Raw genomic sequence first — 21,436 nt, 5'->3', positions numbered from 1 at the left:
ATCACAATCGCATTTTTCTAGAACCGCATACTTTGTTCCCTAATCAGTGAACTTCTTTCTAACCTCGTGTATTACTCTTTCTTTCCTACTAATTTCATCGTGCTGACCAAAGACAGACACAACTCAATGATTTACCAACAAGTCTTAGGTAATTCATTCATATAAGAGAAGTCAAATTCAGAATTAATAAAGTTCCATACGAGGATCGTGGGGTGTGTTGTAGCTTTAAGAGATAGGGTCCGAGTCTAAACTACCATACTACTACTACATCACGAGGTCAATATTCTCGACCATCTATTTATTTTATTTTATTTCCAATTAAAAGTAGGAATTTTTAAAAGAAATTGCAACAGCGAGAAATGCTGCGTCTCCCATTGGAGGAAAGGGTAAGGCGAAGAAGAACAATAATGAAGTTTGTTTTCATGCACAGATAATTTATTCAAATCAGAATCTTATGAACACCACAAGAAAAATAAGGAACATTACAGCGGAATTCCCATTATTCAATTCATAAATCTCCCAAAGCTCTTAAAAGTTCTAAATCAAAATCATTCAAAGGTCACATCACACACGAACTTATGCCAAGAAATCAGAGGAACTATGATTTAGAGACGATCATCAACCCATGAACCGATTAACTATTCACCACGCCGCATCGCTTTCTGATTTCGCCTTCAGTACCAGTCTTCACGTTAATCCGACCCATTTTCTCCATGGCTGCAGCAAATTCAGCGAAGAACTCTTCAATGGGTCCTTCGACTAGTTTCTGAACTAGACCCAATGAAGTTGCGTCTTTAGTGAGAGCAGAATCGGATTGGAAAAGGCCCCTTCGTTTGAGAAGAAGAGAGTAGTAGCTAAGGTCAAATGTTTTACGACTCCCTGGGTCCATTTCCACTTTGCTGTTGTCGGTGGGAGTTTTGCATTTGTTGGCCTTGAGATTAGCGGCGTATCTTGGGTCCAGAGAGGGGTCTTGGTCACCGACGCCGGTGAAGTTGTAGAGTCGGTTGCGGAATGATGAGCAATGGGCTATGCCGATTGTGTGTGCGCCTGTAGTGATAAGTGCACGCAAGGTGTTTGAGAAAAGTACTGAGAGAAGAAATGAGTAGTTTTTCAAGTTTTAACTCACCAGATAGTAATACTAAGTCCTTAACATCAAGGCCTTGGTTTCCGAAAAGGGTTTGGAGTCTTGAGAAGTTTGAAGATGGTGGAGGAATGTTGGCTGTGGCTTCTGATGACCTTGAGATCACTCCATCCCTTCGCCCTGTTGGAACTTCCCAGTAAGGACCTCCCTGCACATTGAGATGAACATGTCTATCACACAAGGGAAATGGGTCGCTTTCTTTTTCATCTTTCGACAAGAAAACAGAGTAATAACAGGCTTGAACACTGAAAAAGTAAAGAGTATTCGATCGGTTTGTGTGGATCCTTACCGTGGCTACAATGGTATCTCTAGTAACCAAGGAAAGAACATCAGCACAAGACACAACTCCAGGGCATTCAGCTTCAAGTAAGCTTTTAACTCTATCAATGAAGTCAAAGCCTCTGAGTGTTCGATTTGGAGGAGCATCCTTCTCAGCTTGGTTATTTGAGGTGGTGTTAATAAGAACCGATGCATCACAACCCTGTTAAGCAACTCATCAAAACGAGAGAATTCTGATCAAGATGGAAATGATAAGAAACCTTACCCTGACGAAGCAATCATGGAAGTGCATTCTAATGAAAGTTGCCGCCAGTGAAGGAGCATTATGGATATGCTGATGAACAAAGTCCAGCACAATGTTCTCAGCGTTTGAGCAGCTATTGGCATAGAAACCAAGCTGCAATTGAGCTTGAGTGGAGCCTATGAGGCCTATCAGACAAACTATAGTGGCCAACACCAAAGAGGTAAGCTGCCCCATTTTCATTCTCAGAATTTACTTCTGTTAGTATGTCTTCAACCTGTTTACTTGGCATTCCATAACAGAGGGAAGAGGCTTATATACTCTAACAAAACAAACAAGACAAGGAGCAAAATGTTGGAATACAATTAAAATATATTCTAGGTGGAGTTTTAGAGTAATCTAGACCTGATTAGTTAGGCACATTCCTTGTAGGACAACAGGAACAGGCTCCTTTTATTATGCCACTGTTCAATGGTAGAATGTGCTCACAGCAAAGAATCAAAATTCCTTCTCTTTTTCTTAACGCAATGGCATTGTTTAGTCTGAATATAATTGTTTACAGAATAGCAGTAGTTAGCGAAGATTATCGTTAAATCAAGGATCAGTGGCCCACTTAGAGAGATGATTTCAACGCATACAATTAAATCCAGCTAAATGTAGGGCCCGTCTAGAAAATTCTTAGATAACATTCACCATGTATCCATCCATTATTCTTCACAAAAATTTATGGTTACTCATGTTTGAAATACTAATGAGAAGAAAAAGAAAAGAACCTCTCCTTTTTTGAGGGATTGATGTGAAAACAACCACTAAAACCAACTGGCTCTTCATGTGTTACTTACCCGGTAAACTTTGCATTCAGCTCTCACAGGGAATGAAACATTATTTATAAGTGTGTTGAAACCTCTATTTAGTAGACGTGTTTCGAAATCGTGAGGCTGATGCGATATTAGCTGGCTAAGGTGGATAATATCTATGAGCAGTGGGCTTGAGCTGTTACAAATGGTATCAGAGCCAGTCACCGGGCGGTGTGCCAACGAAGATGCTGGACCTCCGAGAGGGTGAATTGTGAGATCTCACATCAGTTGGAGAGGGGAACGAAGCATTCCTTACAAGGGTGTGGAAACCTCTCCCTAGTAGACACGTTTTACAACTGTAAGGCTGACGGCAATAATATAACGAGCCAATTATCTGCTAGCAGTCTGGACTATTACAAAACCTCAATGATGTTTTCTTTATAATTGATGGTGGGTTTGTTGAATGCAGGCGTCACTAAAGTTTGCAACCCCAACCATAAACAATGCGTAAAAGTAAGAAACGACTTGGAAGGCTCACCTGCTCTGGGATCAAGGCACACGTTATGAGACAATTTTCAAGCAATAATTGCGTTATGCATGGCAGCTAGAAACGAGGTCCGCCTTACAAATGACATAAAAAGAGAAATCGTTTTATTATTACTAGACTTGGTTCTAATGGTTGAAGAGTGTGGAAGGCACATGCGTGGCCAATACAAAACCAGAGGAAAAGCAGATGATGAGCCATTAAACAGCTCCCTCAAAGATTCCTACCTTTGAATTCGGAAGCATCGGAGCAAAATTAAGGACCAAAGCATGTGCTTCAAGAGAAGGTATGTGAGATCCCACGTCGGTTGGAAAGAGGAACGAAATATTCTTTATAAAAGTGTGAAAATCTCTCATTAATAGACGCGTTTTAAAACCGTAAGGCTGACAACGATTCATAATGGGCCAAAGCGGATAATATTTGCGAGCAGTGGGTTTGGGCGGTTACAAATAGTATTAGAGCTAGATACCATACGGTGTACCAGCGAGGATGCTAGGACCTCAAAGAGAGTGGATTGTAAGATCCCATATCGGTTGGAAAGGAAAACGAAACATTTTTTATAACGGTATGGAAACATTTCCCTACTAGACACGTTCCAAAACCGTGAGGCTTACAATGATAAATAACGGGTCAAAGCGGACAATATTTGCTAGCAGTGAGCTTGAGAAGAAAAAATAACTTTATGTCGGAACTCGAGAAATGCTTTCTTTCCTTACAAAAAGATGGTTCCAGAAATGGAATAAAGAAAGAAACGTTGATTAGAATAGATTAGGTCTAGAAAGATAATGATATTGTAGTTCCAAGCCTTGAAGCCTAGATGATATTCAATGGAATTTCTTGCATATTGAGTCGTAGGATTTGGTATAATTGAATTCTTTTCCTTAAAATGGCGATGTTTCTTCATAAACTAATTGGGCACACTTAAATATGTCATTAGATTACTTTCTAAAACTAAGCTAATGGAATATGACATGTTAATTATTTTTTAAAAAATATATTCTTAATATTCTTCGTTACATGAGACACAGTCGATATATTGGGACGATTATCTTATATGTAAGGTCACGGTAAAAACATGCATAAAGAATGGTTTACATTCTACTTTATACATTAGTTTTCTAGTTTGAAGGTAATTTAATGTGATATTAGAGTATGTTTTCAAAAGAAAAAAAAAACGATACTAGAGTAGAAATCATAAATTTAAACCTTTCAAAGTCATGTTGTAAGATTCTGCATCTGTTAGAGAGGAGAAGAAAACATTCCTTGTAAGAACGTGAAAACTTCTCTCTAACAGACGCGTTTTAAAACTATGAGGCTAACGACGATATGTAATGGGCCAAAGTGAATAATATATGTTAGCGGTAGGTTTGGGCATTACAAATAATATCAGAGCCAGACACCGAGTTGGGCTCCCAAAAGGGGTGTGGAAACCTCATGTCTGTTAACGACAAGTTGGGTCCAAAGTGTTTTTTAAAACCGTGAGGGTAATGGATCAAAGTAGATAATCTATGTTAGCAGTAAGCTTGAGTTGTTAATATCCGTTAACAATGAACTTGGTTATAGACGGATAATTGCTCACATGGGTCTCTCGATATTAAAAATGAAAAGATAGTAAATAAATTATTCATTCATGGGAATAAAAAGAAAAAGAGGAACGAATTTAGAAAGGACAAAAGAAAAGTAAAAGTGATGTTATGCCAGCAGAACATGCTCCCAAACATTGATTTCGGCCACTCTTGAGCTTTACTTGCACAAAGACGAAAACCCCCACGGTTAAGAAACAAGAACAACACTTTTTGGTCTTCTTTCGACCCTCCAAAAGGTTTCATCTTAAGTTCTAATCACATCATAACAACTATTACATGATTAAACAATCATCATCTGATATATACTCAAAATACTTCACATTTTTTGTCTTATAAAGATTCAACGGTGCAAAACTATCAGTCGAGTTCACATGACTAAACTGTCGGTATAGATTAAATTCCAAAGAACTGAATCCAAATTCCAAACTAAATCGAGATAATACTCACTTGTGGAAGGGTTAATCAGAATCTCCATCCGACCTATGAATTCTTTAGTAGTGATTAGTACAAAGATTTCTACTAAGAAATCTTACAGACAGTTCATCCATAAAGTGCCTCCCATTACTTGTGTTTCTAATGAAAAGAATGAAGGTGATTCTACAAAACATTCTTTATGAAGTTCCAACTATAATCTCAGGTTCAAAATTATTGAACTTTGTGAGCTACAAAGCTTTTCAGTAACCTTCTTAAGTTTCCATGCTTGATAATATATCATGTTTCTCTATCTATATGCTTTAAAAATCGAAAATATAAAGGAAATTAGCCATGATCACCTGAAGGTCCTGAATTGGGCAAGCTCCACTTGAGTTGACTATGATGTGATAAGCCTTGAACTTTCATCATACAATGATACTTAGAGGGTGCAATGGCACCAGCCTGTAAGCAAAGAGCCAGCACTGCTGGTGCGTGTCCATAGTAATCCCTCCCTTCATCGACGAGCACGGGAGGATCTTGTGCTCGCCGATGCCATACGCTCTTTGGAGGAACTAAATCATCTACGTCTGCCTTCTCCCAGAAGTGGGATCCTCGCCAACTCTCATATTTGAAAACTCCACAAAGTCTAGCCTTGTGTCCTGATGGCCCAACATGAACTTCTGAGCAGTGTTTACAAACCTTAGTAGGATATACCATTAACAGTTTTTGCACGCCTGTTCTAACTGTTTCCCATGCCCTGATAGTTGTATTTGCTAAAACCATCAGTTCATGACTCGACAAATGTTTGTCCCTGCCATTGCCATTGCCATCGCCATCTGAATTCCAAGTGCTTGAAGACAGATTCTCATCATTTGGATTGGCTCCAGCTTGCCAGCATAACTCAACAACTGCTGGAACACGATCGAAGTCGAACCTCTCATCGTGTTTAATAACATCTTGGAACATGTGACGGAGGTGAAATGATTCTACAGGGACAAGGATATCATTCAAATCACCTCTGATCCATTCATGAACTCGATTCTTCGCACCATGTTTGTAACCGCCGCAACTTCGTATTAGATGACCTTTGTCACCAACATATACTTCTGGACAAAATCTACAGAAATTATACAATGACCCAAAAAGTCTTAGAAGCAAAATTCACAACATGTATTCATGTTAATAGCTGAGATTGGCAAATGCAAACTTCATAAAGAACAGATGCATACAATGAATCTAGGAGTTTTAATAGCAGCGTTCACAAACATGCATATCAAGATAAGCATCTCATAATGTAAATTGCTGAATTCATTGACCTCACTTCAGCTTACTGAAAATCAAGGTCGCTCAACATTTCTGACAAAATGTTACTCCCCTAATACATAGATGAGTTCAAACAATATGCAATTTAGATTAAAAACGATGAACAAAGAAATGAAAAGAAAACGAATCATAACACAAAGATGAGAAATTATTGGTTTCCAAGAGACTTACTTGCAAGAGAGAACCGGAAAAGTTTTGAGAAGAGTGGAAACTCCATGAATAAGCTTTGCCCTAGCTTCAAGGACTTCCTGTGCCACTGGAATCATACCCTTAATAGGATAGTTATTGGCCCGATTTTGAAGTCTCTTCAAAATCATCGGACGGAGCTTCTTAAGGTCGACTTTAGAGCTATAGCATCGCTGAAGCATGAATTCCTGCACAACATTCTCACCCAACTTCCTTCTAAGAGCCATAAAAGCCATAGTTCTCCCGGTGCAAGCCTTAACATTTCCAGAATCTTAGGAGCATGATAAGCCACAAACTCGAAGGCATAAATTAAGATCTTAATCCAATCGCATAGCAAGAAGGGTGTAGAGTAAGCCTTCGAATTCAACGGAGTGAGTGCTATTACAAGAGGAACCAATTAACAGAGAAGCCCGATGAACAGAAATTTGAACGGATGAGAAGAACAACAGACGATTCGAAAGAATTAAGTCGCAGAATCATCAATCATGAGATCAAAATGAAGATTTGCAGTTCCAGACATCGAAAGGGAAAAGGAGGAGGCGCGACAGGGACGAGGGCAACCACCAAAATGAACCAGAGTTAGGAGGAAAACTTGGACCGGTTCGGTCGGCATTTATTTTCCCGTTTCTGAAAAGCTAGAGAATGACCGAGAATTAAACCGAACCAAACTTATTGATATTGTAAAAATACAAAAATTATACAATTGTTTTTGCTTTTTATTATTTATTTTTTTAAATGAAAAAACAATTTATTGGAAATGAGTTAAATTTGTTAGAAAAGGAAAGAAATAATATTTTAACTTAATTTTTATTTATTCTTTATATTTCAAGATTTTACATATTTATCACATAAATTTTACTAATCTTTGTTTTTTTATTAATTAATTTAAATCTTTTAAATTAATTAATTTTAGCTATTATTAAAACAAGTAGAAAAATTTACATCATAATATTATTAATTAATATAATTAAATAAAAAATTCCTCGAAGTGCTAAAAAGTGTAACCCAATCTGAGATGGCCCACTTTGTGGGCCCATTTGAAGGGCCCAATACGGTTCTCACAACTCCCGAGGCCTCAGGCCCATAATACCCTCCCTCTTCCACATCCTCGTCACCATTTCAATTTTTTAATTTTTAATTTTTAATCAATTATCCATTCCTAATCCAATAATTTTTTTAACCTTATCCATTTCATTCTTAACTTTTTAATTCAAAAAGAAAATCACAATCTTACAAATTTTAGGCTAACGTAAGCCTTTATTATAGGAAATTTAATTGGTTGCCTCTTTGCACGCTTGTTACGACACATCACACATCCACGTGTTGATAAATAGATCCACCACGTGGATCACTAGATTTCATCTCGGAAATTCCACTAACCATTCTCAATTCCACACCCACATAAACTTGCATGTAGTTTTATTTTTTCCATAAACTAGTCTGTGCAGTGAGATCTCGTATTAATTGGAGAGCAAAGGAGATTCGAGAGGGGAATGAAACCTTTTTTTATAAAAATGTGAAAACCTCTCCCTATCATGCACGTTTTAAAGCTGTGAGGCTGACGGCGAAACATAAAGGGCGAAAAACAATATCTACTAGTGGTGAGTTTGAGCTGTTATAAATGGTATCAGAGCCAGTCACTAGACAGTACGAGACATTGGTTAGAGTAGTGCTAGACTCTTTCATTGGTCGGAGTAGTGTTAGATCATCTCCAAAGTAAATGCGTTTTAAAATCGTAGGAGACAATATCTACTAAATGTGGGTTTGGACTCTTATAAAAGATAATAAAGCTAGACATCGTGCAGTGTGCCAACGAGTACGCTGGCCCCTAAGGAGGTGGACTGTGAAATCTCACATTGATTGGAGTGAAAACGAAAACATGTCTTGTAAAAGTGTGGAAACATTTTTCCAATAGACACAACGATATGTAATCAACCAAATCGAAGAATATTTATTAGTATCGGGTGGGTTATCCCTACGTGCCCTGTAAATGCACCGCACAATGTACAAGTTTTCATCGACATCTGAAGAAGATAACAATGAAAATCAAGCCAAAATCAAAATGTGTGTTCACTTCGAAGCAACCATAGAACATGGCACAAGAGATAAAACATATTGAGCTGAGCCTAAACTTTCTTGGTTTCCGTGGCTTCCTTTTTCTTATCTATAACGATAATTATTTCACTTTTACCGATCTCAAAACGGATCTGATCAGACTCCTTATAACTACAATCTTTCCATCCAACCTCTTGCATTCAGCTAAAGCTTCTTCTCGTTATTGTCGAAAAACCCACAAAAGCAGAGTAACTCAATTCTACCCATGGCTGCATCCTTCTCTGTTCCATCAATGGTTCGTTGCAATTTCGATTCAAATTCCCAATGCAGGTTCTAACTAAGACTAACAATCCACATTTTTTTATGAACAGATAATGGAAGAAGAAGGGAGATTCGAAGCGGAAGTTGCAGAGGTACAGGCATGGTGGAATTCAGAGAGGTTCAAGCTAACACGACGCCCGTACTCTGCCAAAGACGTGGTGTCACTACGCGGCAGCTTAAGACAAAGCTACGCCTCGAACGAGTTGGCCAAGAAGCTATGGCGGACGCTCAAAACCCACCAAGCCAATGGCACGGCGTCGAGAACATTTGGCGCTCTAGATCCTGTTCAAGTGACGATGATGGCTAAGCATTTAGACACCATCTATGTCTCCGGCTGGCAATGCTCTTCCACCCATACCTCCACCAACGAACCAGGTCCGGACCTTGCCGATTACCCATATGACACCGTTCCGAACAAGGTCGAGCATCTGTTCTTCGCTCAACAGTATCACGACCGGAAACAGAGGGAGGCGAGGATGAGTATGAGCCGAGAGGAGAGAGCGAAAACCCCTTATGTTGACTATCTCAAACCCATCATCGCCGACGGGGACACCGGCTTCGGTGGCACCACCGCCACGGTGAAGCTCTGCAAGCTATTTGTGGAGCGCGGTGCCGCCGGTGTTCACATTGAGGATCAATCCTCGGTGACGAAGAAATGCGGGCATATGGCGGGAAAAGTGCTGGTGGCGGTTAGCGAGCATATCAATCGGCTCGTCGCAGCTCGATTACAGTTCGACGTGATGGGGGTCGAGACGGTTCTCGTGGCTCGAACCGATGCCGTCGGTGCCACTTTGATTCAAACCAACGTCGATAGTAGAGATCATCAGTTCATTTTGGGTGCAACGAATCCTAATTTGAGAGGGAAGAGCTTAGCTGGGGCATTGTCTGAAGCCATGGCGGCTGGAAAAACAGGGGCGGAACTTCAAGCGCTTGAAGATCAATGGATTTCCATGGCGCAATTGAAGACATTCTCAGAATGCGTGACCGACGCGATCATGAATATGAACGCAACAGAGAATGAAAAGAGAAGGAAGCTGGACGAGTGGATGAGCCATTCGAGTTACGAGAAATGCCTGTCGAACGAACAGGGGAGGGAAATCGTTGAGAAATTGGGGCTCAAAAATCTGTTCTGGGACTGGGATTTACCAAGAACCAGAGAAGGGTTTTACAGGTTCAAAGGGTCGGTAATGGCGGCGATTGTTCGTGGTTGGGCGTTCGCACCACATGCGGACCTAATCTGGATGGAAACATCAAGCCCCGACATGGTGGAGTGCACCAGTTTCGCAAAAGGGGTGAAATCGGTGCACCCAGAATTGATGTTGGCTTATAACCTCTCGCCATCTTTCAACTGGGATGCATCGGGAATGAGCGACAAGGAGATGGAAGAGTTCATTCCAAGGATTGCGAGGCTTGGGTTCTGCTGGCAGTTCATCACGCTCGCAGGTTTCCATGCGGATGCGTTGGTGATCGATACGTTTGCTAGAGATTATGCAAGGCGGGGAATGCTGGCTTATGTTGAGAGAATTCAAAGGGAAGAGAGAGCCAATGGAGTTGATACACTGGCTCATCAGAAATGGTCTGGGGCTAACTACTACGATCGGTATCTGAAGACAGTTCAGGGCGGCATTTCTTCTACCGCCGCCATGGGACGAGGTAAGGGACTAAATTCTAACTTTCTCCGACTCGTAGGAACTAATTGATGTGTGTTTTTTGAGTTTACAGGGGTGACGGAGGAGCAGTTCAAGGAGTCATGGACGAGGGAAGGAGCGGTGAACCTTGGAGAAGGAGGGAACGTGGTGGTAGCCAAGTCCAGAATGTAAACCAAAACAATACTCTGCTTAGTTTTAATTTGAAGTACCTGCATTTTGCACTCTTGTTTTGTTGTATTCTCTGTCCATGCTTCTTTATATCATATATGTATGAACTGCTCCTTTTGATCAATTTCCCTCTCTGCAAGAAAGCTATCTCCATGTTTATGACAAGATAATCCAAATTTCAAACGTCATCTTTAAATGCGTCTATTAGGGAGGTTTCCACACCTTTACAAGGAATATTTCGATCTCACAATCCACTTCCTTGGGAGCCGGCGTCCTCGTTGGCATATTGTTCAGTGTCTAGCTTTGATACCATTTGTAACAGCTCAAGCCCACCGTTAGTAGATTCACAGTTTTAAAACGCATATGCTAGGAAGAGATTTTCACACTCTTATAAAGAAGGTTTTGTTTTCCACATTCTTCTAGCAATGAAACTGAGTTCACTTTCTGGTGTTATCTTCATCGGTTACTCTTTTCATGGCTGATCAGCTGAGAGGAGGTTTAAGATTATTACTACCAGCACTGTGATGATTATGTACATCACGCCTTTTCTTGATTCCTTCTCTAAGTTCTTTACCGCCTGGATTGCTTTGATCCTCGACTGAGAGCGGTCTTGTGCGTTCCTCCCCTATGTCCACAAGGAGTTGAGGTTTCAAAACAATTAGAATTTTGTAAACTTGTGCACGGAAAACTAATGTAAACGAAGGCAATGTTGAGCAAATAAAGGTTCTAGTTCTGATCAAATTGAGGTAGCAAACAATCAAGATTGGGTTGGGGGTGGCTAGCAAGCAAACTGTAACAGCAAGCATTTCTAAATGGAAGAACAAGGAAGGGAGTTGGAAGCATGGAAGGGAAGAACAAAACCAACCTGATTTTCTAGGTTATCCAAAGGTTTAGCTTGACCCTCCACTAAAGTTGCTGTTTTCAGGTAAATCTGACCAAGAAAGGAGAAACTGATCAGACTACTGAGAGGAATCCTGCATTATCCTTCCGGAGAAAATATATACCTGATGCAATTCCGAGAGCCTTTTCTCAAGCTCCTTCACTGCATCGAGTCGCTCTTGAATTTCTTCCATGGTACTTACGACCTGCCTCGGTGTACAGATCAGAAAATTAGGAATGCTCATAGTTAATCAATCAAGTAGCTATAGTGTCAAACAAGCTGAAAGAATGCAGTCATTTTTTGTAAAGTTTGAAGCTATGTACATATTAATGTTCGATCATGCGTACCTTCCCTTGTCTCATTTGTTCAAATGCATTCGGGAACGTTTGCTCACTGATTCCAGTTTCTAAAAGGTGATCAATCACCTAATATGGTCATTAAAATCCTGGTCAGCAACAACAAAATTTCGGTTTGTTCTTAAATTTCAAATTTAGACTTGAAAGTTCAGCTTACCAACTCATCTGGACTGCTACCCGTGACTGCTCAATTAAGTTACATCATGACAAAGTTCAAAACAGAAAAAAAGTTAGCCTAAGCCATCAATGGAGGGGAAGTATTCAGCACACAATCAATCATAACCAGCAATTTTGACAATCTAGTTACTGTAGCATTTTGAACCTGTAATCACTCGTCTTTCTACGACTTCACGATACTCGTCCTGAACTATTTCACGAAGGGCCTGAAGCATGATTCGAGGAGAAGGAAATCAATATCATATTGATCATTACAAGGAGAAATTCCAAGTGTAAAAGCCTCAAGTACACCGCTATCAGATATTGTTCGCTTTTGTCCATTACGTATCGCCGTCAACCTCACGGTTTTAAACATGTCTACTAGGGAGAAATTTTCACGCCCTTGTAAGGAATGTTTCGTTCCCCTCCTCAATCGATGTGGGATCTCACAATCCACCTCCCTTGGGGGCCCAGTATCCTCGCTAGCACATTGCTCGATGTCTAATACCATTTGTAATAGTATTATATTTCCACACCCTAATAAGGAACCTCTGTCTAATAGACGCGTTTTAAAACCATGAAGCTAACGGCGATATGTAACGGACCAAAGCGGATAATATCTACTAATGGTGAGTACCTCGAATTCAATCATCAGTTCCTTGAGCTTTTTTGTCAAGACACTGCCATTCAAAGAAACAAACTCTACAATAAGAAACATAATCATTCCAAAACATTCAAGGTTAAAACATTTTACTGCCAACGAACTTTGTCATGTTCATTCTTGCTCTGTCTGAGGCAGTTCCCATCTGACGTCCAGGCATCTGCCTAAGGAGTAAGATCTGGAGACAGGAAAATTCATCAATATCGCTATTCAAATCGAAGTGTAAACTCCAACAACAAAAAACAATAACAAATTTGGAAAATCTTGGAGCAAGTTCAGTATTACATCTACAGTTATAACTTGTAGCTTCCCGTTGACATTGCGTGCAATATTTCCCACATCATTAATATACTTCTCCATCCGTTTCTTTATAACTGGAATGACAAGAACCCTTAGAGCCAGTAGATCATGTAATTTGGCACTAAAATTGAAATATATGCTAAAAAGCTAAAATTGTGGAATGTGGATGTGAGATCCCACCTCGGTTGAGGAGGAGAACGGAGCATTCTTTATAAGAGTGTGGAAACCTGTCCTTACCATACGCATTTTAAAAAACCTTGAGGGGAAGCCCAAAAGGAAAGGTAAAACCCAAAGACGATAATATCTGCTAGCGGTAGACTTGAGCCGTTACAAATGGTATCAGAGCTAGACAACGGGCGATGTGCCAACGAGGCAGTGTGCTAGAAAGGACGCTGGCCATCAATGGGGTGGATTGGTGAGTTCCACATTGATTGGAGAAGGGAACGAGTACTGGTGAGGGCGCTTGGCCCCGAAGGGGGTGAATTGTGAGATTCCACATCGGTTGAGGAGGAGATCGAAGCATTTTTTATAAAGGTGTGAAAACCTCTCCCTAGTAGATACATTTTAGAAACTTTGAAGGAAAACTCGAAAGGAAAAGTCCAAAAAGGACAATATCTGCTAGTGATGAGCTTGGACGGTTATAGTGGAACCAAACTCATAGTTAAGAACTTCAAAAGTCAAAAGTATCTATTATCTCCTATGCTTTTGAAAGTTCAGCTCACCGGCTCTCTGGTCTGGTACTCGACTTAAGATTAGAAGAAACATTTACCTATCATCTCCGACGCTTTTGTAACAGATTTTGATTCCTCATTAGCATCCCTTAGCAAATTCTGCAGTCATAAGCATTCGGTTCATCCTAATCCATAGATTTATGAAACAAGGTGACTGTACGTACCTTTAAGTTAACAAGACGTCCAGAAAGCTTATCTACTTGTATCTCAATCTCTTGAATCTGAATTTAAAGTAGGCAAAAGAAGTGAAAACTAGAAGGATGACTGTACAAAGGGGGAAATAAAATGAAATTACTCAATGAGTACACCTGCTTATTGAATGCCTCCATTTCAAAGTCAGAATTGCTTTCCACAACTTGCGTTCCATTCTCAAGATCAGTTTCTTCTGAAGCTTGACATTTGGCATCACGGAGGAATGGTTCCTTAGATAAAGAACACGACAACATGTCAGTAAAGATCTTTGATTAGTTGAATAGTCGACCAACTTCAACTAAATTTAGAAGAACTAATAACAAGATCTGGATTGAAACAAGTTTTTAGAATTTGAACCAATCAATTTGAGAATCTTTCGAATTTAAAGAAAAAGTGGAAATCCTCTCAAAAGCTGCAATTCTGGAAAATAAACTATGACATGAGACAACCAAAATCATAAACTCAAACAAAATCCCAAAAGCCCTAATGGAACACAGAGCCCAAAGATTCAAAATCCACTCGATTCAATCCCTAAAAATGACAGGAAACACACAAATGAAAGAACAAATTACCGTAATCGAGTTGTTCATGACGATCATAATCCCAGCCTCGCAAAGAAAAAAAGAGGGAAATAGGGAGGGGAGATCAAAGTATACAATACAATCAATAATAGTATACAATACAATCACAAAATGGAAGCAAATGATGGTTGAACCAATCAAAGATTGAAAAGGGAGGGAAATTGGGGAAGAAATTTATTATGTTTGAACGTTGATTTCTACTATTTTGACCATACCAGGCCAGAGATGTCAAGCAAGGGACAGCCCCCACACAGATAGAAGATAGAACAGAGCACAGAGGAAAGCGATTACGTTACAATCCATTTATACCTTTGCGAGAACTGGCTTCGTTTTTCTTCTGCAATTTGGCCTTCAAGAACAATGGTTTGTTGTTCAAGCTGCAATTTATACCTTTCAGGTTTGTTATTCGTACCCTTTTGATTCGTGACTTTTTTATATATATATATATATATAGTGGATGTACCTATTATCATTATAAGACCAGATAATCGGTAGTCCATTTTATTTGATTTGCACATAATTCACTAATATTTTCTGAAATAGAATCTGTATCAAATAATGGAAATCTAATGTCCATGAGGTGCTTTCCACACACGCTTCAATGCATAGGTACGATCAAAAGATTTTAGCAAAGAGTTTTTAGTGTTTTGACTCAAATTTCAGGAAAAATGTACACCAAACTGAATCGAACTAGTTTGGTCCTGCCTAACCGACATAAATGAATAGAACCAAGTCACAACTAAGGTTTAGATCGTATTGGGTTTGGGTGGCTTCGACCTTGCACGATCAGGTCGTTTCACTTAGTCAATTAGTGATTGGGCCACGTGCTAGGCGTTGGGTCGAGTCCCTCAAATAGTTCTCATAAAATCAACGTATTTCGAGTATAATTTTACATCATTAAATTACACCTCAATGTTAATTACCGAAACACTGAATTTAAAAAATTACAGTTTAAATAAAAAATTATAATTATTCTAAATGAAATAAAAAAAATTATAATAATATCCCAAAATTAAGAAAAAATGAAAGCAAAAATGACATTTTCTTTTATGCAAAATAAATAATGACATATTTCAATTGGAAACTATGTCATAATAATAATAGAAAAATTAATCTGTTTAAAATATTAATTCTATCAAAATTTCTTTAACAAATCTTTTTTTTATTATTACTTTCCTTAATTGTACGGCACGGTCTTCTAAAACATATTTGGGCCTAAAACTCAGCAGCCCAAATTCAGAATGTAAAAGCCCAAAGGGCTTTTACATGGATATGGAAACGGGCCGGAAAATAGGAAATTTTTTTTTTTTTTAATAATTAATTAGTTGAATACATTTAAATTGATAAAAATATTTTTTATTTAATAAATATGAGATAATAAATTAAAGTTTTAACTTTATAAAAAGTTGCCCATTCCACTAATAAGAAATTAAGAGATTTTTTTTTTCTACTAAGACAATTTTGAGATCAAAATTAAATAAATAAATAAATTATGGAAAAAATAAATTATTATTTTAAGAATTAGAAAAAAAAAACTTTAGATAATTAAATTCATTTATCAGACTTTCCAAGATATTATTATTATTATTATTTTGAATGGGTGCTTCAAAACTCTTTCAAAACCTATAAATGACGACTATATTTTTTTAATATGTGACGTCACATTTCATGCGTTTTTATTTATTTATTTATTTTGAGAATTTTATTCTTTTATTCTATAACTTTAAAATATTTATATTCTAGGAAAATTTCGTTAATGGAAGGGGTTGGACTGAACCTCATTCCCAAATTATAAATTTAATTCTCTTATTATTATATATAAGATAACTAATTCTCAAATTATTGAGCTTCTTTTCAAAAATCCTTGTATACTTTTTAAAAAAATTCAAAAATACTCGTACCCACATTTAAAAAATACCCATAAAATTTTAAAAATTTGGTATTAATGAAATATTTTAAAGTCTAAGGATATTTTTGAAATAAAAATTTTTTTTAATTTAAATATATTATTGAAATTTTTGAAACACAGCTAAGTAGCATATTTTAAAAATACTTAAATATATTTATAAATAAATATATATATATATATATTTTGAAATTCCTCTCAACAACCACAAACAAATATTAGGGTAATTGGAAAGAATAGAATCGAAGGAATTGTTTATACAAAAAGCAAAAGAAAAAAAAAAAAAAGATGTATGAACATTATAATTAAAATTAGGAGCACATGGTTTAGTAAACATTATATATTTTTTTTAAAAAAGAAAGAATATTAAATAAATAATGGGAGAAAAGGAAGGCCGAATTCATGGGATATAGTGGGTTTTAAATTTAAATAAAATTAACCATGCAGTTTAATGATGATTAGCCTCTTAATTCTTGCCATATGCTCACGGGTTTCTTTTAATTTTTTAATTTTTTAATTTTTTAATTTTTTAATTTTTTAATTTTTTAATTTTTTTTAAAGTCAATTAACAGACATACCGACCAAAATGCCAAAAAAGAAAGATTCCCATGGCAGCTCAAAATTTCCTTCCCCAATGCGGTGCTCAACCGACATCTATTTTAATTTATTTTTCACTAAAATATTAAATTCTTCCTAAACATATATATATATATATATATATATATATATATATATATATATATATATTAAAAATTATTATTAAATCTACAAGTTTAACTCCATAAATTACGATATATTTTTTTAGGCATGTTAATAAAAAAAAAATTAATTGAGGTTGGTTGGTTTCAATTATTTAGATTCTTTATTTCTTTATTAATTAAATTTTGAAAAAAAAAAAAAAAAAACCTTAGATTTTCTCCATCGAGTTGATAATATCATATTAATGTCGAGGTCTGTTGTTTCTATCGGTTTGTTCCACGAAGAAATACAAAGGCCATTATGTCGACTATAGATGGAGGAGGGAGAACGAAAAGATATAAAATAAAATAAAATAAAATAAAAAGTCACTGCAATATAATAATAATTTAGTGACGACGTATATTTATATTAAACAAATTAATAGCTCAATAATAATTTCCAACCATTTAATAGATTTAAAAATATTGATTTTACCCCAATTAATATACTTCTTGAGCTCAATAATAATTGGCGTTTATTGCCGTGTATTTTTAATTAAAAAGTTAAACGTTCATAATTTGTAGTCAAACAATTAAAAATAAAATGAAAGGGTTTGATGACATATTTTTAATTTTTTTTTTTCATATTTGAGATTAAAAATTAAGTTGACTCCTTATTTAAACCAATAAATTTAGTTGAATTTTTTTTAATTTCAAATTTACTTAATTAAATAGTTCATGCTTTGAAAGAAATTGAGATGATTAAAAGAAATTGGAGTATTAATTAAGGCGTGACTATGAATAATCTTATAGAAATAAATATAACAATTAAGGGACAAGCTTTAATTAATGATTGGCTCCCACAACTCTCTAATCCAAAAACTATGATAATTAATCTTATAGAAAAATTATTTGTCAATTACGTATATTTAGAGACAACGATGATATATAACAGATCAAAACGAACAGTATCTATTAACAATGGACTTAGACTATTACAACATACGTCCTTTTTACATAATAAAGTCTTGATTTTCAACTAATCTAATCGAAAGATTAAGTAACATAAATCACATCGTGATTGAAAGTCTGAGTAAGGGATGGATCACCAAACTTGATAACAAAAGGGCTTATCTAATTAAGTTGGTGATTAACTGATATTTAATAATGGTCTTAAAAGTGGCAACCATATTAACCATTTGTGACACTTTGATGTGACATTAGTGAACCAGGATCAATGTTTATAAATCTAAAATCTAGCTGCCTTTTAACTTAATCCGTTCTAGACGCTTTATTTTTTCCAACCAAATTCATCGTCATCGTCTCGAGTTAAATCAATCAAAATTCTCTTGATTTATTTTCAAACTCAAAACGGGTTGGTTTAAGAGTTGAAAAAAAGGTAGAGTTTTGAAATATTGTTTTCTTTTCGATTTAATATCAATGAGATTTGCCGACATAACTTATTTATGTTAAAATCTTCACCGACACATTTATGTGTGTATTATTTGAAACATGTTTGATTCATCGTGTTATAGTTATATATATATATATCGTCACAATCGCACTCTTGAAGCAGCGAAACATCAATTGTGTAACACTTGTTCTAACCTAGTGAACAAGTCAGTTGTAAGAATTTTGGATTTATAGACAACGTCGACGTATGCTCGAGTATTGAGTCATGTTTGAGAGAAATATTTTTAAAAACGTGAGCGATAAAATATGTTGAAAATAATTTAAAAGAATAAATGTTATAAGCTAAAAACGAAGCACACAACCACCTGAATAATTTTTCAAAATTAATGACTTAACCAACCAAATATAAATATGAATTTAAGAGATATTAGCAGACCCAAAAAGAGAACTAAAAAGTCTACCAACTAGTCCTCGAACTACGAATAGAACGGTTCCAACTATTAGTCTTAAGTTACGACATTTAAATAACTTTCACAATAGTACGTTGGTTAACTTCCGCTTTACTAATGACTAAATCTGCTTTGTTGAAACCCGTATTGTGACGAGCATGAGAGACCAACGAGGCTAAAACCTAATTTTCTCCGAAAAAGTTTGATTGTCTACTAGCACGTACTCGAATAGGTTCGAACTATCTCGAGATCGTTAGTTATTCCTTTTAATTCCTTTTAATTAAATTCAAGAAATATGCATGCACAAGCACGCCACATTTAATTACTTGGCCTGCGTATTTCCAATCAATTATTATTTATTTTGTTAATAAAATAAATAAATAAATAGTTAAACAAAGACTTATTAATTACTTGATGCAATCTATAAATAAAATGAGCCAAAATAATTATTTAAAATGATTATAATTAGAAGATAATAGACAAAATAATAAAAATAATAATAATATTTAGGCCTGCAGGAGATTGAGTATAAATCAAAATTAGAAAATAAATAAATCAATCTATTAAAGAATTATTATTTCGATTTGGTATTTGACGCTCCATAAAACCAGCGACAATTTATTAATTAAAAAATAAATAAATTGAGTAATTTTAAAGAAAAAAACGAGCAATTATTACCTTGGATTGCATAAATATTCTCTCTCATTTAAATATTATTTTGTTTTATTTCAATCTTAAAAAGTAGTCTATATTAAAATTTTATTTATTTATTTATTATTACGGAATTAATTTCATAATATTTTATAAATAAATAAATAAATAAAAAGGGATTTGGTAGGTAATTCCAGACGGCGTTTTATTTGAATCGTGCATAACACTGAGTTTCAACGCTCTGATTGGTCGTGGAAATGGGACCCACGTTTAGTTGGAAAAATAAAATTAATTAAAATTTGGTACCTTACTTTCACGCTAATTCGAATTTTGGACCAACCATCATCATAGGGCTATAATTGAGCCTAAATTTTATAATTACCCCATTTGCCTAAATAATTATATTAATTATCTTTTTCCCCAACAAAATTAATTTTTTATCATTTGATAATTTAAAATTTTACTATTGAAGTTCTAAATTAGTAATTCAAGATGAAATTAAATTTACATATTGAATATAAGCCGACTAAGAAAGCCGTGCTTGTAAAACCCAGATGGGTAGTTGTTGATTACAACGAAAATACTATAATTTTCACTATCATATACAAACGGGTTTTTTTTTTTTTTTTGAGCTTCAGTGAAAGATCGAACCACGCATCTTTGAAATGGAAGTCGATGATCTATCTGTTGAACTATGTTTGAATTGGCTGCACACGAGTACGAGTAAGATCGTGGTTAACCCAAGTAATTGGCCAACATGGACAAAGGGACCAAGCATAATCCTCTCTTTTTCAAGTCCGTATATTCATGAGTCTTCATTTCATGATCTCTATATTTCTCTCCCATTTTCCTCCCATTTCCCTGTCCCATAAAACAAAGAAATCTTCGTCAAAAAAAAAAAAAAAAAAAAAAAAAAAACTTTTTCGGAGTAAAAAGTAAAGTCATCAGAGCTTATGTTTAAAGTGAACAATATCATACGATGGCAGAGAGTCGTGTTCAAGATTAAAAGAACGTTACCAGAGAGCTTTTTCTTCGATAATTATTCCCATCGAACGGCCCAAAATCAGCAACCTAGAACACACGACATGATTTCAAGGCCAAATTAAAAAAAAATAATAACAATAATTGTTGTTTTTATTCACCTTGGGGCTATTATCGGGAGAGCTGGCGGTATCTTCAAGAGAAGTGTCAACAAAAAACTGAGCTTTAGGCTTGAGAGACAATTTTTTGGGGATTTTAAGGTGGTCGGAGAGAGGCGGTGAAGAGGCGGAGAGTTTGTAAGCGGCGTGAGAAGCGGCGTCAGAGAGCAAGGAGGAGGAGGTGGCGAGGCTGTAGGCGTCGTCGGAGGGATCGTCCAAATAGGCAGTCCAGGCACTTTCTTCGACAGCGGTGGCGGCGGAGGAGGTGGAGAAGGAAGGGAGTGGGTGAGGGAATTGCTGGATGGATGAATTGACAGATTTCTCCATGAATTTTGTGGAAAATGAAGGGGGAGGAGGAGAATATTGTAAATTGGTGGGGGGGCTTAGAGGAAAAGAAAGGGAGAGAATTTATAAGGGGGGAAAATGGAGGTGGAGGGAGTGTGGGCCATGGTAGTTATATCATAATCTTCCACTTATAAACATACACAACTGTTTCTTCACAAGTTGACCTTTGTGCTTTATAATTTGACTTTTTAACCCTTTCAAAATTTTAAATATTTTATTTCAAAAATATTTCAACCGTTCCATTAATACTTTATATGAACCAAAGGGTTAATACCACATTTTAAATATGCTCAAA

General features: G+C 36.3%; 5 protein-coding genes across 10 annotated transcripts; 1 reads left to right on the top strand and 4 right to left on the bottom strand.

The window, feature by feature from the left end:
* Nucleotides 1-413: 413 nt before the first annotated feature.
* Nucleotides 414-2,203, bottom strand: LOC111794712 (peroxidase 3). 2 transcript variants are annotated; one of them, XM_023676825.2, is made up of 5 exons: nucleotides 2,067-2,203; nucleotides 1,686-1,983; nucleotides 1,431-1,622; nucleotides 1,127-1,289; nucleotides 414-1,047 (listed from the first exon to the last, which is right to left on the bottom strand). In XM_023676825.2, exons 2-5 carry the CDS (start codon nucleotides 1,902-1,904, stop codon nucleotides 635-637), a joined length of 987 nt encoding a protein of 328 aa, XP_023532593.2. In that variant the 5' UTR covers nucleotides 1,905-1,983; nucleotides 2,067-2,203; the 3' UTR covers nucleotides 414-634. The 2 variants fall into 2 exon arrangements, with proteins under 2 accessions (XP_023532593.2, XP_023532594.2); XM_023676826.2 differs by having other exon boundaries at nucleotides 1,686-1,938.
* Nucleotides 2,204-5,131: 2,928 nt separating this feature from the next.
* LOC111794352 (APO protein 4, mitochondrial) lies at nucleotides 5,132-7,139 on the bottom strand. The gene is made up of 2 exons (XM_023676310.2): nucleotides 6,497-7,139; nucleotides 5,132-6,119 (listed from the first exon to the last, which is right to left on the bottom strand). The coding sequence occupies exons 1-2, from the start codon at nucleotides 6,745-6,747 to the stop codon at nucleotides 5,348-5,350; spliced, it is 1,023 nt and encodes a 340-aa protein (XP_023532078.2). The 5' UTR covers nucleotides 6,748-7,139; the 3' UTR covers nucleotides 5,132-5,347.
* A 1,580-nt stretch (nucleotides 7,140-8,719) lies between these two features.
* Nucleotides 8,720-10,828, top strand: LOC111795771 (isocitrate lyase). Its single transcript, XM_023678345.2, has 3 exons — nucleotides 8,720-8,861; nucleotides 8,938-10,540; nucleotides 10,610-10,828. The coding sequence occupies exons 1-3, from the start codon at nucleotides 8,832-8,834 to the stop codon at nucleotides 10,705-10,707; spliced, it is 1,731 nt and encodes a 576-aa protein (XP_023534113.1). The 5' UTR covers nucleotides 8,720-8,831; the 3' UTR covers nucleotides 10,708-10,828.
* On the bottom strand, nucleotides 10,804-14,985 carry LOC111795772 (syntaxin-132). 5 transcript variants are annotated; one of them, XR_015421169.1, is made up of 14 exons: nucleotides 14,553-14,975; nucleotides 14,097-14,210; nucleotides 13,953-14,009; nucleotides 13,827-13,887; nucleotides 13,043-13,131; nucleotides 12,862-12,935; nucleotides 12,734-12,776; nucleotides 12,263-12,323; nucleotides 12,098-12,126; nucleotides 11,932-12,009; nucleotides 11,709-11,789; nucleotides 11,570-11,635; nucleotides 10,927-11,329; nucleotides 10,804-10,837 (listed from the first exon to the last, which is right to left on the bottom strand). XR_015421169.1 is itself a non-coding variant. In XM_023678347.2 (14 exons), the coding sequence occupies exons 2-14, from the start codon at nucleotides 14,577-14,579 to the stop codon at nucleotides 11,177-11,179; spliced, it is 933 nt and encodes a 310-aa protein (XP_023534115.2). In that variant the 5' UTR covers nucleotides 14,580-14,588; nucleotides 14,871-14,975; the 3' UTR covers nucleotides 11,069-11,176. The 5 variants fall into 5 exon arrangements, 4 of the variants coding, with proteins under 4 accessions (XP_023534115.2, XP_023534117.2, XP_023534116.2 ...); XM_023678347.2 differs by lacking the exon at nucleotides 10,804-10,837 and having other exon boundaries at nucleotides 11,069-11,329; nucleotides 14,553-14,588; nucleotides 14,871-14,975; XM_023678349.2 differs by lacking the exon at nucleotides 10,804-10,837 and having other exon boundaries at nucleotides 11,069-11,329; nucleotides 14,871-14,985.
* Nucleotides 14,986-20,143: 5,158 nt separating this feature from the next.
* On the bottom strand, nucleotides 20,144-21,172 carry LOC111795692 (vascular-related unknown protein 1). Its single transcript, XM_023678247.2, has 3 exons — nucleotides 20,800-21,172; nucleotides 20,675-20,728; nucleotides 20,144-20,518 (listed from the first exon to the last, which is right to left on the bottom strand). Exons 1-3 carry the CDS (start codon nucleotides 21,121-21,123, stop codon nucleotides 20,393-20,395), a joined length of 504 nt encoding a protein of 167 aa, XP_023534015.1. The 5' UTR covers nucleotides 21,124-21,172; the 3' UTR covers nucleotides 20,144-20,392.
* Between the last annotated feature and the right edge of the window lie 264 nt (nucleotides 21,173-21,436).

This window comes from Cucurbita pepo, chromosome 5 (assembly GCF_057944985.1).
Source record: "Cucurbita pepo subsp. pepo isolate OVF chromosome 5, ASM5794498v1, whole genome shotgun sequence".
Lineage (NCBI taxonomy): Eukaryota > Viridiplantae > Streptophyta > Magnoliopsida > Cucurbitales > Cucurbitaceae > Cucurbita > Cucurbita pepo.
This window is presented reverse-complemented; position numbering and strand designations above follow the sequence as displayed.